Source organism: Schistocerca piceifrons, chromosome 3 (genome assembly GCF_021461385.2).
Source record: "Schistocerca piceifrons isolate TAMUIC-IGC-003096 chromosome 3, iqSchPice1.1, whole genome shotgun sequence".
Taxonomy (NCBI): Eukaryota; Metazoa; Arthropoda; class Insecta; order Orthoptera; family Acrididae; genus Schistocerca; species Schistocerca piceifrons.
The window spans coordinates 337,244,273-337,263,160 of NC_060140.1; the positions used below are offsets into that span (position 1 = coordinate 337,244,273).

General features: G+C 41.8%; 1 protein-coding gene across 2 annotated transcripts in view; it reads left to right on the top strand.

The window, feature by feature from the left end:
• Positions 1-18,888, top strand: part of LOC124788004 (trimethylguanosine synthase) — a 69,748-nt gene that overhangs the window by 16,634 nt on the left and 34,226 nt on the right. The window contains exons 3-4 of one of the 2 annotated variants that reach the window (XM_047255045.1): positions 3,895-5,108; positions 17,590-17,715. In XM_047255045.1, coding sequence (XP_047111001.1) covers positions 3,895-5,108; positions 17,590-17,715 — 1,340 coding nt within the window. The remainder of the gene's footprint in view (positions 1-3,894; positions 5,109-17,589; positions 17,716-18,888) is intronic. The other variant, XM_047255046.1, reaches the window with a different exon arrangement.

The window sequence follows — 18,888 nt, forward strand, 5'->3', positions numbered from 1 at the left end:
GAGAGAGGGTAAACAAACAAAGAAGTCTGCAAAGAAAAAGGACACTCCGGTGACCCCAACACCACCACTCCCTACCATTTCTACACCTGAGGATGAGGTGGAGATCTCAGTGTCCCCCGACGACCTTGATCCCACTGATGCCTTATCCATAATAGGAATGGATACAAATACTCAGTCGGTGGCAGCAGGTGACCCTGAGGCGTAACCTGCCTCCTTGCATGCTTCATGCCTTCCCAGCCTCAAAAAAAGTCACCATCCAGTGGAATTGCTGCGGTTTTTTCCAACGCCTGGCTGAGCTATGGCAACTGTTAAGCTTTACACTTGCTTTCTGCATTGCATCCAGGAAACCTGGTTCCCAGCAGTGCGGACCTCTGTCCTCCGTGGCTATAGGGGATATTACAAGAAACATAGTGACACTAATAGTGTGTCAGGTGGAGGTTGTGTCTATGTCTTGAACTCAGTACACAGTGAACCTGTGCCCCTTCAAACCCCTCTTGAAGCTGTGGCTGTCAGGATAAGGACGGCGTAGGAAATAACGTATATCTTCCTCCAGATGGTGCAGTACTCGCGAACACGTTGGCTGCGTTGATTCAACAACTCCCTAAACCTTTTCCTACTTTCAGGAGATTTTAACACCCATAACCCCATGAGGGTTGGCACCGTGCTTACTGGCCGAGGTAGAGATGTCAAAACTTTCCTGTCTCACCTCGACCTTTGACTCTTAAATACTGGGGCTGCCACACGTTTACTTGTGGCTCATAGCACTTACTCAGCCATTGATTCATGCCTCTGCAACCAAGGACTTCTCCCATCTGTCCACTGGAGAGTCCACAATGACTTGTGTGGTGGTGACCACTGTCCTATTATCCTGTCACTCCCCCAGTGCCATTCCCCCAGACGTCTACCAAGATGGGCTTTAAACCAGGCAGACTGGGAAGCTTTCAACTCTGCTGTCACTGTTGAATCTCCCCCACGTGGTACTATCAATGTGGTAGTTGAGCTGGTCACTAGAATGGTCATTTCTGCGGCGGGAAACACAATCCCTTGTTCTTTAGGGTGCCTCCGGCGAAAGTCAGTACCTTGGTGGTCACCGGAAATCACTGAGGCCATTAAAGAGCATCAGTGAGCTCTGCAGCAACATAAACGGCACCCTTCCCTAGAGCACCTTATAGCTTTTAAACAACTGCGTGCCTGCGTTTGCCAGCTTATAAAAAGATGGAAACATAAATGTTGGGAGAGGTATGTCTCGACCATTGGGTGCCATACGCCACCTACCCAAGTCTGGATGAAGATCAGCCATGTTCATGGGTACCAGACCTCGACAGGTGTCACTGGCATTAACATCAATGGCGTTATCTAATTGATTGTAAAAATATTGACATGAAATATACCGATTGGGAAAAGAAGTGTCAACACCAAGAATGAGTTGTGCAGGATAAATGAAAGTTGGTAGGCATGTTTCTACATCTGAAAGATGACGTCTGATCAAATTTCATGCCAGTCTCAGAATATGCTACTAGAAGTGCCACCGTAGGGATGCAAATCAGATTTGCTTTAAATATGTGCTGCAATGGTCATGAGTGTTACCTCTGAGACTGGACGTAGTGAGTTGATGGTAGTCAAGAATGCCTTAAAACGATGAAGAAGCCGTTAACAACACCACACAGAGTTTGAATGAGGTCGTTTGTAATAGGGGTATGAGAAGGTGGATGTTTCTTTTGTGTTGTTGCAGAAAGATTTGGCAGGAATGTAACCACTGTACGTGTTTGCTGGCAGCGGTGGCCATGGGAAGGTACAGTCACGAGACAGAGATGTGGACGGCCGTATGGTATTACCAAGAGGGAAGTCATTTGTGTTCAGCATGTGGCAGTCATGCATCCTACTGTGTCTGCAGCAGCAGTTGGCAAAACAGTGACACAACAAAACTGTTACGAATAGATTACTTAGAGGACAGCTCCAAACCAAACTCTCTGTAGCGTACATTCCACCGACCCCAAACCACCACTATTTGCAACTTCAGTGCTGTCAGGCGGCAGCTTATTAGAGAATGAAGTGGAGGTGAACTGTGTTTCCTGATGATAGCTGATACTGGCTCAGTGCCAGTGATGGTTGTATGATGGCTAGGTGGTGACCAGTTGAGGACCTGCAGTGAACGTATTTGCAGCCTAGACACAACTGGACCTGCACCTGGAATTATGGTCAGGAGTGTTATTTCATATGACAGCGGAAGCACTCTCACGGCTATCCCATGCACCAGGACTGTAAATTTGTATATCAGTCTGGTGATTCAACCTAATGTGCTGCCATTCATGAATAGCAGTTCAGGGGGTATTCCCCTACAGGATAATGTTCGCCTGCATGCCATTGTTGTAATCCATCTTGCTCTACAGTGTGTTGACATGTCGCTTTGGCATGCTCTCGATCACCAGATCTGGCTACAATCGAGCACATATGAGGTATCCATCAGATGACAACTCCAGGGTCATCCACAGCTAGCATTAACTATCCCTCTATTGATCAACCAAGTGGAACAGGCATGGAACTCCATCCCCCAAATTGACATCCGGGACCTATAAGGCACAATGCATGCGTGTTTGCATTCAACATTCTGACGGTTATGCCAGTTGTTAATGTACCAGCATTTTGCATGTGCAATGGCCTTTCTCATGCTTACATTAACCTTTGAACTAGCAGTATTAATCATTTAGATGTATTACCTAGGCAAATGTATTCCCAAAATTCCATTACTCTACATTAATTATTTCTTGGTGTTGACATTTTTTTTCTGTCAGTGTGTTTAGAGAAGAATGTAAAAATGGATCAAAGCTAACATTGGAGAAGATGAATGTGGTTTCTGGAGAAGTGTAGAAACCTGTGAGACAATACTGACCCGACAACACGTGTTAGAAGAGAGGCTGAAGAAAGACAAATATTTGTTTGCAGCACTGTAGATTCAGAGAGAGCTTGTGGCAGTATTGACTATAAGACTCTGTTTCAAGTTCTGAATGTAGGAGAGAGAAAATAGAGAGAGTGAGATGTGTGAAAGGAAAGCACTGGTTCGGGGGGAGTGTGACAGGATTGTAGTCTCTCCCCCATCTTAGTTTATTATTCAGGAAACAATAAAGGGAACAGAAGAGAAATTTTACAGGGAAGAAGAAGGGGGAGGGAGTGGGAAGGAACGAAAATAAAAAAAATTGCACAAAGGAGTTAGAATAGCAGATGAAAGGAATGGAATAGTGTCCTGAAAAGGGGTCGTAAGATTAACAACAGTATAAGTAAAACAAGGGTAATGGGATGCAGTAGATTTAAATCAGCTGAAGAAATTAGATTTAAACTTAAAGTAAGTTATGTGACTTTACTCTTTCTGAAGAAGATACCCTTAGTTATACTGAAAACTGATGAAGATTTATAACAAGAAACTATGCAACCAATAGGCTGTATACATCATTTATTGAAATGTTAAGTTGTTTCTGTGTGGGAGAGCACAGTCCCCTTGTGATTCACTGAATAATACATACAGTTAGTCCCTCCTTTCTCCTCTGTAATTTGAGTACTTATTGTCCAATTCTACAGTAATTGCAGACATGACATTTAATTACTAACGTTACTGGGTGTTTACTTTTCAAAATGTAGTCAATGTTCTTTCATGCAGTAAATTAGTTGGGCTACATATTGTGTGCAGATCATATGCGATTTACCAGGGATCATATTACATTTCAGCAACCTGATTCACATTATTAATACTGCTACAATATTACTTGATTTGGGGACTTCAAGAAGGACTTAGCTATTTACAGTATCTCAATTTTGCATATAATGTGCATTGTTCTTAATTATTTTGGGTATGATTGGCTTCATTGTTGTGTACATATGAGTGTTCCTTTTTTTTTTCAGGAGGAAGCTGTGAGCTGTTATTGTAGTGCATCTCACACAGATAATAACTATTCTACTGATGAACATGACAGTATACGTGGTGATGGTGGAGTTGTTGCTAAAGGTGGTTTGCATCTCAGTGATAGTGGGGCAGATCTGTCAGAGTGTGATGCTACAAATCAAACAGAATGGGAAAGATACTGGTCAATTAATGGAGAACGTCTCATCTGGGAAAGCTGGATTTCAAAGTATGGGGAATACATAAACCCTGACTACCTGAACCAGGTAGATAAATTTAATATTGAAGAACAACCGGCAGCTTCAGAAGGAAGTGCTAATGCAGCAAGACAGTTAAATCAGCATGTAGAATCGCCAACGGAAAAAGCCCCCACTGATAACAGAAATTTTCCACTTGATGCAAGTTGTGCAAATTTGGTGGATACTGATGCAGTGAATACACCACAGTGTATTGTTGATGATAATGGTAAAAGTGATATAGAGAAAACTGAAGAATGCAACATTCCAGACCAGCTGCAAGTTAAGGATGAAATTGAGCAATGGAGCCTTCCTTCACCTCCAACCACAGAAGAAACGTCAAGTGACAGTATCAGCAGTAGTGACTACAATCAGCGATTTTCTAATCGCTGTGAGTCTGCAAACAGTGGACTTGCTAACATGACAGGTACCACAGACTCGATGACAAATGTCACACGTATAACAGTTTCTTCCTTGGACTTTAGCTGTGACACTGAAGACTCTGTTCGCAGTGGTTCTCTATTCTCCTCATCAGGTGAAAGTGCCAGTGATGGTCAAGCTCTGACAGAAGCTGATTTGTACTGGCAAGAATTGTGGAAACAACATTTTCAGGAACAGTACGAAAAACATCATCGTGCATTTTTGGAAAAAACATTTGACAGTAATGCTCGTGAAAAATCATTGCAGCCGCAGTGTTCTTATGATCCTTTGGAAGAGCGTGATTCAGAAAATTACTGTAGTTTAAAGCATAGTAATGAAGGCTCTGACAGAGGACTTCATAGAGTGTTGGATGTAGAGGAGATGGAGTCATTAGACATAGAATCTGTAGAGAAATCTGAAGAATGTCAAAATAATGATGAAGTTAGTTCAGTAGGTCATGAGAAATTGTCACAGAATGAAGTTATACCTAACAGTGTCCCCAAAAGCATTCCAGGAAATGAAAATAAAGGCAAAAACAGAAGTGATAAGAAGAAAGAAAGGTAAGCAACTATGAATAGTAAATTATGTTGCTGAAATATAAATTACTTTTGTCCTCCATTTTGTTCTCCATTGCAGCCTAGAAAATGTGTGCTTTTAGAATATAAGGCTAGACATATGATTAGATCTGAAGACAGCTTAACAAACAAAACTTTGTAAGGAGAAATCGTTGGAATCTAAAGTGACAGGTGTACCTCAAGGAAAAGTGATAAATCCTGTAGTATTCATGGTGTACACAAATTATCTAGCATATAATTCACAGGCAAGGTGTTGATTTTGAAAGTGTTGAACCATTGGGAAATTGTTTCTGAGCTCTGGAAGCAGGTGATTATTTGCTGACCTTCTACATTACAAACTATAATTTACAAAAAAGTCAACATTACATTCAACGCCATTGCGGGACAGTCACTAGAATCAGTGTCAACCAGTAACATTATTGATTATCCATCTGGAGTAATTTAAGATGTAATAATCACATTAGTCTAATTGTGGGGAGAACAGGTGGCAAGCTGAAATTCATTGTAAGAACCTGTTTGTCCACAGAGAAGATTGTTGGCAAAATTTTCGTCCTATTTACTCCTATAGTTTGTTGATTAGCATTGGATCTGTACCAGCTTGGATTAATTGAAAGCAAGAACTCTCAAAGAAAGGCTACGTAACTTGTCAAAGATTTCTGTAGTCATTATAAAGGTATCACAGAAAGAATGCTCTTAAAAATCTGAGAGCAGACACAAGAACAGCCACACGACATAAATACTTCTTCCTATACACACATTGTTTTATTAACATTACCGGAAAATTAGTGGGTAGTAGTTAATGGATGCAAGTCCATTTCCTACTGTTTTAAGTAAACCAACAGTGAATAGAAAAAAAAGTGGAAGGAAATACAACTAGTATGCTACATAAGGCATAGTGGAAAAGTACTTTTCCTGGTTGTGCAAGACTGTGGATCTTAAATAAAATGCACTTTTTTCTTGGTAGTCTCTCTTTATATCAGTCTACTTTACAAAACATTTTTGCAATGAATCATTAGCTCAAAATGTTTTCCAGTCACAAATTTAGGTGTAATAGATGGAAGTCAGAAAGAGAAAGAGTAGACAGATATTTCATGCAGTCATACTTATGAACCTTAAGTTTTTCCATCTTTCTGTGCAGTTTTGTTGCACTGATCAAGTATGATTTTTATTTCTTTTGCAATCCAGGCCACCTGTCACATTTTTTTTCAGGTAGCCAGTACAGAAGTGTTGAACATACATTTGTGTCCAGTTTAATTTTATGCTTTGCATTGTAATTAATGAGAACGATACTAACTACTCCCTACAAAACATTGGTCACATTGCATCTCACCCCCCCCCCCCCCCACACACACACAAAAGGCCCAAACATTCTTGCAGATGAAGCAACAGCTACAATTTTCAGCTTTCATTTATATGGTTTCATCTGTCGATCCAGTTTCGAGATCACCTTCATGCTCAAGAGAAACACAGCCATATTGAATTCACTTCCTATTTCTAAACTATTGAAAGTGAAAAAGCAGACCGCTGTACCAATTTTAGATGAAGCCCTGCTAAGTTAAAACATCCTAAACAAAGAAATTGACATGCATTATCTCAGTTTATTCATTTGAACTAAACATATCCAAGAGTATTACTTTAGGAGTATAAGGGATCACACAACGAAAAGCAGAAGTGCTGAGTTGTTGAGACACACACACACACACACACACACACACACACACACACAAAAAAAGAAAGAAAACTTGCTGCTTTTGGAGTAACCCTTCCTTCAGCTAGGTCACTCACTAACTCAGTCGCTTTGCTAATACATCTTTTATCCCACTGTGAGATAAGACTGTCAATGCCTTCATGGAAAAAAGTTTTCAATTGCCTACAGAATCATGATTGTATCCAGGTGTCAATTCTCTGTCTGAAGAACATTGACAGCCACAAATGCCTGCAACAGAATGATGCCGTCAGTTGACATCCCTAGTCATTTGATCTTGATTGTGCGCTTTAATTTTTGAAAAGTGTGCACATACCGCTGTGCGTCAATTGTGGTGCCTTGTTCCAGTAATTCTATGAGCAGTGAGCCCTTGCAGTCAAAGAAAAAGGTCCTCATGACTTTCCCAGGCTGGCGTGCCTGCTGTTTCGACTATGCTGGAGAAGTTTCACTGGGAAGCCCTCACGCATCCTGCATAGTGTCCCGATATCTCCCTGTGTGATTTCCGTATTGTTTGCAACCCTGAAGAAAGATATTTGTGGCCATCAATTTGCTTTGGAGGAAAAGGGCATGCCTAGCACAATCAGCATTCTGTAGGCAACTGCAAACAATTGTCCATAAAGGCATCGACCATCTTGTTTCACAGTGTTATAAATGTAGTAACAGTTACGGTTATTACTTTTGAAATAATAAGTCGTTTACTTACATTTTTCCCATCTATCTCGTTTTCATTCTCATGCCACTTATATTTAAATTCTACCAGAACTTTCCAACAACTTCAAAAAGCGATATAAACAAGGCAGCTAGAAATCAAGTTTACATTTGACATATGTTTAACATGTACCAAAATAATAAACAAATAATCATTAATATTGACCCATATGTGTGTTAGGCTGCAAAATTTTTCACTTTACCCTCTTCATACAGATCTATGTAGAAATGACATCTTTGGGAATTGCTTTTACAGGTGAATATTTTGTGTTGTTTACTTTCTTAAAAGAATGTGCTGTTTTAAAATTTTTCCAGCATGAACATTTAACAAAGATTTATCTAAAAGTAATTCCTTTTTAGGAAAAAAATTGATTTTTCACCTCAGACTGAGACAGGTAGATATTTAAATAACTGAGTGCCTGAAAGTGAAATACGAGGGGTGTTTGAAAAGTCCGTACAAAGTCGGAGAGATGGCACCACCAGCGCGTATCGAGGTCATGTTTAGTTAGTAGCATCTTTGGAAAGAAAGCACACCAAGTTTCAGCCATATTGGTCTATTTCTTTGTGTTTGGCATTCGTGTGAATCAAGGAAGTCGAGTGATTGTCAAAGAGATGGACGAAGAAGAATTTCATGTGGTGATTAAACATTACTTTATGAAAGGCAAAACACCTCAGGAGACTAAAGAGAAGCTTGATAAACATTACAGTGACTCTGCACCTTCGATTAGAACAGTTTATAAGTAGTTTCAAAATTTCTGGCGTGGCCATTTGGGCACAAGTGATGCTGGATGTTCTGGACGCCCTGTGGAGGTTATGAATCCATAAATCATTGTTAAAATCCATGATATGGTGATGGATGACAGAAGACGTAAGGTGCGTGAGATTGCTAGTGCTGTGGGCATCTTGAATGAACGGGTACATAATATTTTGCACACTCATTTGGACATGAGAAAGCTATCTGCAAGATAGGTTCCACGATTGCTCTCGCTTGACCAAAACCGAATCGTGTGAAGTGTTGCAAGCTTGGTTTGCAACTGTTCAGGAAGAATCCGCAGGACTTCAAGCGTTGTTTTGTCACTGTGGATGAAACATGGATACATTACTATACTCGTGAGACCAAAAAACAATCTAAACAATGGGTTACCAAGGGAGAATCTGCACCAAAAAAGGCGAAGACCAGTCCTTCGGCCGCAAGGGATAATCCTCATCGACTATCTGGAAAAGGGTAAAACTATTACAAGTGCTTATTATTCATCGTTATTGGACCGTTTGAAAACTGAGCTGCAAGAAAAACGCTGGCAATTGGATTGCAAAAAAGTCCTTTTCCATCACAACAATGCACCAGCACACACCTCAGCTGTTGTGGTCGCAAAATTAATGGAAATAGGATTCCAACTTGTTTCACATCCCCCCTGTTCCCGAGACTTTGCTCCCTCGGACTACTATTTGTTCCCCAATTTGAAGAAAGATTTTATTCAAACAATGAGGTGATTGCAGCAACTAATAGCTATTTTGCAGACTTGGACAATTCCTATTATTCGGAAGGGATCAACAAATTAGAACAGTGTTGGATGAAGTATATAATTCTAAAAGGAGACTGTGTAGAAAAATAAAACACGTTTACCCCAAATACGTAAGTAGTTTCTATTTTTGCACTGACTTTTCAAACGCCCCTTGCATGTACTGTTAAGCCAAACATGACCACTGCCTAACACAAGATTGAATCTTGCCTGATAGTGTTGTGAGCATGTGGCATGGCAAGGAAAATATAGCAGTGGAACAGAGATGAACAGGCAACCATTCTAGCAACAAAATGGGCCCCAAACAGGTATATTGTCTGATGTAGGCTACTTCAACAAAATCTGTTTGTTATGGCACACCCCCTGGAAACTGATTTCTTGGAAATTGTAAAGCTGGTTGAGTGTTCACATCTTCCAGTCACGAGCGTCTGTGAAAACTGGTTTTTAGATGGTGAAACCATGACAACAAGGTGTTGGAGATCCATGCCTCATCACAGAGTATGAGGATCAGAGGCAGATCTGACAACAGCACACTGCTGGTGCTGATACACGTGCAAGTATTTTGAAACACACCATTCAGCGCACACTGTTGAATGTGGGGCTCCATAGCAGATGACTTCTGTGTATTTCCTTGTTGACCTAATGACATTGTGAGTTATAATTGCAGTAGACACTGAATCATGGAGATTTGAAAGTGGTTTTAAAGTGGATCAATGGAAATATGTTGCATGATGAGATGAGTACATGCAGCAGCAACTCACTTCTTGTATGGACAGTGTGTGCAGTATTATGCTATATGGGAAATTCTCCTGGGCTTCCACGAGACCTATGGTGATAATCAAAGGCATCATAACAGTTTTGCACTGTGTGAACATTATTTCGGATCACCTGCATTTCTTATTGTTCGCTATTTTCCCTTACGATGATGGCATGTCACAAGACCAGAATCATTTACATTGATTTGAGGAACCTGATAATGAACTTTTGTGTGTGTTTGTGTGTGTGTGTGTGTGTGTGTGTGTGTGTGTGTGTGTTAGCACAAACTGTGGAATGGTGAGACAGTTTTTGCAGAACCGTTATTTAGACTGCTTCCCTGTTGTGCTGTACTGTGATATTTTGGGACTAAACAAATTAATAAAAGTTTTTCCTTTCTCTTGAAAGAAACTTGTTTCGAGAACATGATCTCATGTTCGTAGGATATTCCACACATAATAGCTGAACTTCATGCATCCAAAATTCTTTAACCTTTAAATGTCACTTTTGAGACAGTCATCAAGCTGACTTGATATCTCTGGACATGTGTTTCCTACAATTTCCTCTCAACAAAAATGTGATCTTTCACAAGAGGGAAGTACTAAAATGCCTTCTAAATAGTTTGATCGTTTTAAAAGATGGAAACAGAAAATATTTCTTGTTTAAGTAATCTGTGTGTAGGATCTGAAAGCATTCATGATTTTACACAGAAGTTGTTAGAAAGACTGCAACTTCCATAAGAGATCGTTTTCAGATCGCTTATCTAAGATAGCTCAGATAGGCATCCTCTTAAGAGATGCTTGTGCAAATTACCAGATATTTACTCTGTCTACAAAAACATTATGGCCAGATTAATGCGGAAGTCATCGAAACATGTTCATCAGCTTTACATTCAAAAGAAAATATCGTTTCTTACACATATTGAACTTCTTTGTGGCTTTGTTTTGCTTTCCATAAGTAACAGGCTTCTTCCTCCATCCCAACACACACACACACACACACACACACACACACACACACACACACACACACAGAGAGAGAGAGAGAGAGAGAGAGAGAGAGAGAGAGAGAGAGAGAGAGTTAATAATGTTTGGAAGGTACATTAAGCAGGAACCTGCTGCACTTCACTTTGAAGCTGGTTGGTTTGAAGATGTATTTTTGAAATTTATATACCATGCGACTGAAATGTGTTGTCATCTATTTATAACTCTTAAGTTTTCAGTTGACATTAAATTTTGTATGAATATTCTTTTTATTATTTATGTCCAGCACAGGTATTTTTATCTCTTTTGTGCGTGGGGTATTTTTATCTCTTTTGTGCGTGGTGGATGTAACTTTTACTGTGGATCAGTATTATGAACATGGGTAGCAGCTTGCAAATATTTAAGCTGGTGGAATTGATATCTGCAATATGTTGTGTGAAGTTGGGTACAGTGTTTTTATAGGAAATGTGCTTTCATAAAACTTCAAATGCGATATTTCCTATTTACTATGAATGTATTGGAGATGGTAAATATTGAAAAAGATTTAGCACCATCACATTGTGTGTGGCTTATGTGATGTAAGTGTAGGGTGCAATAGTTTAGCCTCTATTCTTGCAGTAGTACTACCAGAAAATAAATAGAACCTTTTCGTCCTTTTCTGTACATAAACTGGTAGTGAAGACTTACAGATAGTCTTTGTAGGGGGGTTTCCTTTCTCATTTTGATGTAATATGGGCAGTAAACAAGGGCAGTGTGTACACTAATAGCAGAATTTTTTTCATTGTAAAGTTGTGAGAGTTTATTCAGAGTTTCCAGAGCAAAAAATTAAGAGTAACAAAGAGTTGTAGCACAGACAGATCTTTTATCTTGTTGTAAATTGCCACTGTACTATCTTCCCCCCAGGCGGCATGCTACTCTTTGGCGGGTTTGTGCTTGGCTGCCACAGGACCACAGCCTTTGCATCATCTTTTCTTTTCCGTGCTGCATGTCTATCCTCTTACTGTTTTTTTTCCCCTCCCTTGGGGAACATGTCTGGGGTGTCATTGGGAATGCTCTTCATTGTCTGTCACTGACATAAGAATAGTCTCATCACTGTTTTTTTTTTTGTTCCCTTTCCTTTCTTTGTTACCCATCTCCTCTCATTCCTCCACTTTGGCATTTGAGGTTCCTCTTTTTCATCTTCCTTCCTGTGCGCTTCTGAAGGCCGGCCCACATGTCTGACACGACACATAACAGGTGACTGGGTAACATGTAATTCCAAGCCTCGGGTCAACAGGTGGGGTTTGCACGTAGCCCCTGGTACAGACCAGGCCCAAAGAGGGGTGATTGCCTGAGCTGCAACCTTCCCAAATTGCCAATTGGTGCCTCTGTCAGGTGTTTGGGAAGTGTGAACAATCACCCAAGGTAGATGCGCTCCTTGTGAAGGGGGCTCCCAATTGGAAGGGGCACGCCATCAGAGATGCTGGCAATCATGGTGGATTTTCTTGCAATGAGCCAATCATCTTGACAATCAACGTCTACAAAACATAAACATAATGAGGCTAACCATTCAAAGACCCTTCCCGTTGCACCGCGGTTCCTCATGCTCCCACATACTGAAGACGGTCAGTCCTTCGCCACAGTAAATCCGTTTATTATTCAGAAAGATGTTGATGCAGTTTCCGGCCCTATGAAATCCTGCTCTTGTTTACGGAATGGCACTTTGCTTTTGGGGGCTACTTCCGATTTTCAGGCAAAACAACTGCTTGCAGCCTCGCTTCTCCACGGCTACTCTGTTCTTTTGGAGGCTCATAGAACTTTAAATTCTTCCCGTTGTGTTATTTACACTAGGCTGCTCGACGGTCTAACTGAGGCCAAAATCAAATCTTACCTCTCTGGTTAAGGTATCATTGTCATCCATCGGGTGATTAAAAAGGCAGATTCCTCCTTAGTCCCCACTCGCCCTCTCTTTCTCACCTTTGATGGAGTGGTGCTTCCATCCAAGATGAAAGCAGGCTATGAAATTATCACAGTCCAGCTGTACATTCCAAACCCGATGTGCTGCTACCAGTGTCATAATTTCAACCACACTCGAATGTGTTGTTGACACCCAGTCAAATGTGTAACCTGAGGTAGAAATGTGCACAAGGGCGATTGTCCGCTTCCTTCTCTCCGCTGTATCAGCTGCAATGGTGGTCATGCCGCCTCCTCTTGGGATTTTCCCATTTATCTTGATGAGCGGGCTGTCCAAGAGATCGGGTAAAAAAAAAAAAAAGTGCCTTACCCAGTCACTTGTAAGTTATTGGCTATTCGCAAACCCTGCGTTCTTCCATCTCGCACCTATAGTTCTGTTTTTGTTACCCCTTGCTCAACGAAGAATATGGCCATGCAGACATGCAACCTCAAATTCAGCTCTGAGGTTGTCAAATTGCCCAGTGTCAAGGTAGCATCGCCATCCTCCCATCCAGCTGTGCAACAAGCCATCAAACTCTTGCCTCAAGGGGCGAAGCTACCAGCTACACCACTGATAGGCAGGCTGGAAAGGACAGGAGGAGTACTCGTGCGAAGACTTCCTACAGCCCTCCAGCCAAACAACACCCGAGTCTTCCTATAACCGGAAAGGCTTGAAGAAGTCCACCAAAGGCAAATGGCCGGCCACCCGAGTCTTCCTCTAACCGGAAAGGCTTGAAGAAGTCCACCAAAGTCAAATGGCCAGCCTCCGTGTCACCGGTGTGCACCACCAACCATTTTTTCAGCATTGGACTCCACAGACAGGGAGCATAAGCAAGCTGATGCTTCTGTGGACCCCACAGAGCAGGATCCTCCTGCTTCTGTGCCCTGTAGCAGCAACTCTTCCCAGGCTGTCACTCAGTAGCTGCCGAGCTGACACCCCTACATCTCTTCCTCATCATGACTCTCCTCCAAAGCAACGTTCGAGGCCTTTGGTCCCACAAAGAGGATTTACAGTTGCTTTTAGCATCTCAGCTTCCCCTTATACTCTGCCTTCAGGAAATGAAATTCCGCCCTCACGACCGCTTTGAGCTTTCACATTTCTTCCCGATTTGTTTTGACCTTCCCCCTGAGGTTGGCATTCCATCTCATGGAGGCGTCATGCTGCTCATATGGGATGACATTATAGTCAATCCGTCTCCCTGACTACCCATTTTCAAGCTGTTGCAGTTCGCCTTTTCCTTCCCCACCTGTCTTTTTCCCCCTGTACCATTTATGTCCCTCTGTCATTCGGTGTCACCAGGGCAGACTTCCCTCAGCTTACTGGGCAGCTACCTCCCCCATTTCTGCTACTCAGTGACTTTAATGCCCATCATCTCCTTTGGGATTCTCCCAGAACCTGTCAGAGATGTGCCCTCTTGGCTGATCGTCTTAATCGACACAACCTCTTCTGCCTTAACACTGGAGTACCCACTTTCCTTCCCAATCCTTGCACACCTATTCACATTTGGACCTAACTCTGCACTGCCCAGCTCTCCCATCGTCTTGAGTGGTCTGTTCTTTCTGACGCCTACTCAAGCGACCATTTCCCATGTGCTATCTGTTTCCTGACTCCTACCCAACCTGTGTGCACACCCAAGTGGCAGCTTGCTAAGGATGACTGGCGACTTTACTCCTCCCAGGCGACCTTCGAAGAAAAACATTTCCCCAATTGTGATGGCCAGGTGGAATATCGCACAAACGTTATCCTTACTGCTGCAGATCCTGCGATGGCAAACTGCATTCATCATAAACAGATGCATGCAAAGTGTCGTTGTGTCCTTCGGGATAGCAAAAGGGCTAACTTCACTAGTTCTTTTAACAATTTCACACCTTTCTCTGTCATGTGGGCCAACTTCTGATGGCTCTCTGAGACCAAGATCCATTCGGCCAGTTTCCAGCCTGACAGTAGCAGATGATGTTATCGTGGACCCTATTGCTATCTCTAACACCTTGGGTCACCATTTTGCGGAAGTGTCGAGCTCTTTCTACTATCACCCTGCCTCCCTCGATCGGAAACGAGCAGAATCGTGAGTGCTACAATGCTGCCTTTAGTATGAGGGAGCTAGATTGTGCTCTCACTTCATCCAAATCCTCTGCCCAAGGGCCAGACACTGTCCACATTCAGATGTTGTAGCGCCTTTCTCTAGCGGGCAAGCACTTTCTGCTTAACACATACATCCGCACCTGGGCAGAGGACACATTTCCCGAACTTTGGCGTGAAGCCACTGTCATATCCATACCTAAGCCTGGTAAGGACAAAAACCTTCCTTCTAGATGCCGCCCCATCTCTCTTACCAGCTGTGTTTGCAAAGTGATGGAACGTATGATTCGTGTCCGGCTGGTATGGTAGTTTGAGTCTCACAATTTACTAAAGAATGCACAATGTGAATTTCAAGTGCGGCGTTCTGCAGTTGACCATCTCATTATTTTGTTCATCCATATCATGAACGGTTTTCTGCTGAAATCACAGACTGTGGCCGAGTTTTCTGATTTGGAGAAGGCCTGCGACACCTGCTGGAGAACTGGTATCCTCCTTGCTCTTTACGTGTGGGTCTTCCATGGCCACCTACCTTGTCTCCTTTGGGAATTTTTAAAACACCGAGTTTTCAACGTGTGTGTGGGTTCTGCATTGTCGGACACCTCTATCCAGGAAAATGGTGTGCCTCGGGGTTCCACCCTGAGCGTTGTCCTCTTTGCTGTTTCCATTAATCCTATAATGGTCTGTCTCCCACTGGGCATCTCTGGTCCCTTTTTATTGGCGATTTTGCCATATATTGCAGTTCTCCACGGACCTGTCTCACTGAGCGACGTCTTCAGCGATGTCTTGATTGCCTTTATTCCTGGAGCATCGACAGGGGCATTCGTTTTTCCATTGACAAAACCGTCTGTGTGAATTTCTGGCGGCACAAATGGTTTCTACCACCATCTTTACAGCTTGGGCCTGTTGCTCTTCCATTCGTTGAAATTACGAAATTCCTGGGGATAATGTTTGATAGAAACACTCTTGGTCCTCCTATGTGTCTTACCTGGCAGCCTACTGTTCACAGTCCCTCAACGTCCTACGTGTCCTCAATGGTACTTCCTGGGGTCCAGATCGATCCACCCTTCTCCGTTTGTATCAGTCCTATGTCCTTTTGAAAGTCGACTATGGGTGCTTCATTTACACGTCTACACATCCATCCCTCTTACGCCGTCTCAACACTATCCACCATCATGGCATCTGTTTGGCCACTGTCGCCTTTTACACTAGCCCAATTGAGAGTCTGCATGCTGAAGATGCAGAACTACCACTGTCCTACCGCAGTGACTTTCTCCTGAGCAGGTATGTATGCCATTTGTCTGCCATGCATGGTCACCCATCCTATGCCTCCTCCTTCCGCCAGTATGGGGCGTGTCCCTCTTCTCTGTTACCTCCTGGATTCTGCTTTCGACACTTGCTACAGCAGCTTAACTTCACACTATCTACAACTTTCCTGGTGGGTGTTAATCCTTCACCTTGGCACCGAGAAGTGGCCCATGTTAACCTTGGCCTTCATTGACTTCCTAAGGACACTACTCCAGCCTTTCTCTATTGCCTGTAGTTTCACAACCCTTGAAAGGAACTTCACAATAGTACTTTTGTGGACACTGATGGCTCTCGGAACTGAGCTCTTTGCATTGTATCAGGCCATGGATTACATCTGGCGCCACAGACTTTTCAATTGTGTCCTCTGCTCAGACTCACTCAGCACCCGTCAAAGTGTATGTGCGCTGTATACCACCCATCCCATAGAGCAAAGGGTCCAGGAAAACTGTCACTTGCACTCTTGGTGGTGCCACTGCGGTGTTTATGTGGGTTCTTGGTCATGTTGGTCTGTCAGGAAATGAGGCTGTTGATGCTGCTGCCAAAGCTGCAGTCCTCGTACCTCGGCCTGCTAGTTCCTACATTCCCTCCGATGGTATCTGTGTTGCCGTCTGTCAGGAGGTTGTGTCCCTTTGGCATCACAAATGGTCATCCCATCACCGTAATAAGCTCAGGCTTATTAAGCCTCTCCCAGCGGCTTGGACGATCTCCTCTCGGCCCTCCCATTGAGGTCATTTTCACTAGGCTGCGTATTAGGCAGTGCTTTTCTAGCCACCGTCATTTGAGAAGTGGCGCTACCCCACCACTTTGTACACATTGTGCCAAAGTTTTAACTGTCTGCCATTTCCTGACGGAATGCCCATTTTTTAACTGTTTATGTTCCCGCTTGGGTTTTTCGTCTGATTTATTGGCCATTTTAGCAAATGACACGTGGGCTGTGACCACGTTTTACTTTTTATACACCAAAGTAATATGGTGAAGGCCGTTTAATTTTTAGTTTTGGACTTCCATTTCTGTATGGTGTCTTTTTTAGCACTTTTTCCACGTCCCTGTTTTTAACTGTCTTATATCAGTTGGGACTGACGTATAGTCGTTTTTTAACTCCTCTGTCTTTGTGTTCTATACTTTGATTTGGGCGCATATGACCACAGTAGGTTTTGCGCGCTAAAGCGAAACAGAAGCAAACTGTACTATCTTGTGAACACCGTTCAGAAGAAAAATTGAACCGAATGTGCCCTATTTTCTCTTCAGCTATAGGACCTGATAGAAGTTAAAGGCTGTAGTAAAACTTTAGGATTGAGTTTTTTCTTTTAAAAATTAAGATTCAAATCTTGGTAGTTTGTGGACAGGTTTTATACCAAAGTTGTTTATTCATTCCTTTCCTTTCCTTTCGTAATATTACTAATGCTAAGACTTCGTTGTGCTTATCTTTATGTAAGATATACATAGATATTTCTTTTATATTTTACCTTTGTTTCTTCAGGAAACTGATGGATTCTGTAGGACACTTGCTAAAAAATTTGAGTGTGTCACAAGCAAATTCACAACCGGATGCTCCAGATTGTGATGATATACCTGATGAAGTAAAAACTGTTACTCGGAAGAGGAGGTATGGTGCACTACAGTTGATCTGTTTCGTATGTGATATTGAACTGATACAACAGTTAAATGTTAATGAAAATTTGTATGAAAAGAAGTAACATGCTAATGTTTTGCTCATTTGTGCTAGCATTAACGTCAAAGAAAATTTTGTTTTGTCCCAGAGCATGTTTATGGTTGATATTTCAAAAAATATTGCCATTAAAACCCTGCATCTGTCATATTATCACTACTGCACTACTGAACAGCTTCTTAAATGACTCAGACTCTAAAAAAAAAACTTTTTGTTGTAAACTGTATTGCAGTATTCCTTTCCAGAAGTAGGATTGTGATGATTCTTAATTGTCTGTGATTATATTAACAGACAAGTGCTGCAGTTACAAGAATAGTATTTTTTACTTGTGGCACATGCTGTGTAGATTACCACTGAAAATGTTAATCAGTATGTGAAAAATAAAATACTGATAAGATATACCACAAAACAAGTGATACAACCTGAAATGGAAAAGTGTTGGGGATAGACAGAAGAAGTCAGTCATCCTTCGAACCTTGTAATTCTTTTTTTCCACTGTTATGTTATCATTATGACATTGCACATATTTGTATGTGTTCTCTGGCTTTAGCAAACTTGTGCTACTCCGAATAAGCTTTATACCTCATCATCATCATAGTTAGAGCCACCTGCCAAACGTGCGTGCCTTACATCTTTCATCATCATTACTCTGTCCACTCTTTGTAATTAATTTCTTGAGACAATGCCATAGCTTTTGACCCTAGATGCAAAACTCTTCAACTGTTCCTTTGATTGTGAGGATAAAGGAACTAATAACCACATTTTTGAGGCTTTAGAAAAATCATCATAATGATCATTTAAATGGGCATAATAAAAATCTGATAGGGTTTTAAAGATAAATGCACCATATATTAGTGCTGCAATAAGTCTTCTATGCAGTATCATTTCAGAGATTAAAATATTCATTATTAAACAGAGGAGACAATTTACAGGCCAGTTTTCTTACTAGCAGCATTTCTGAAGGCTTTTACAAAGGCTATGTATAAAAACAGTAGCAACACATCTTGTCACTAACAATATTCTGTCAGAGTCACATTTTGGCTCCAGCGTCAACAGAAAATGCCTGTTATTTTTGTATCTGAGGCAGTACAGAACTATAAAAGAAGTTGG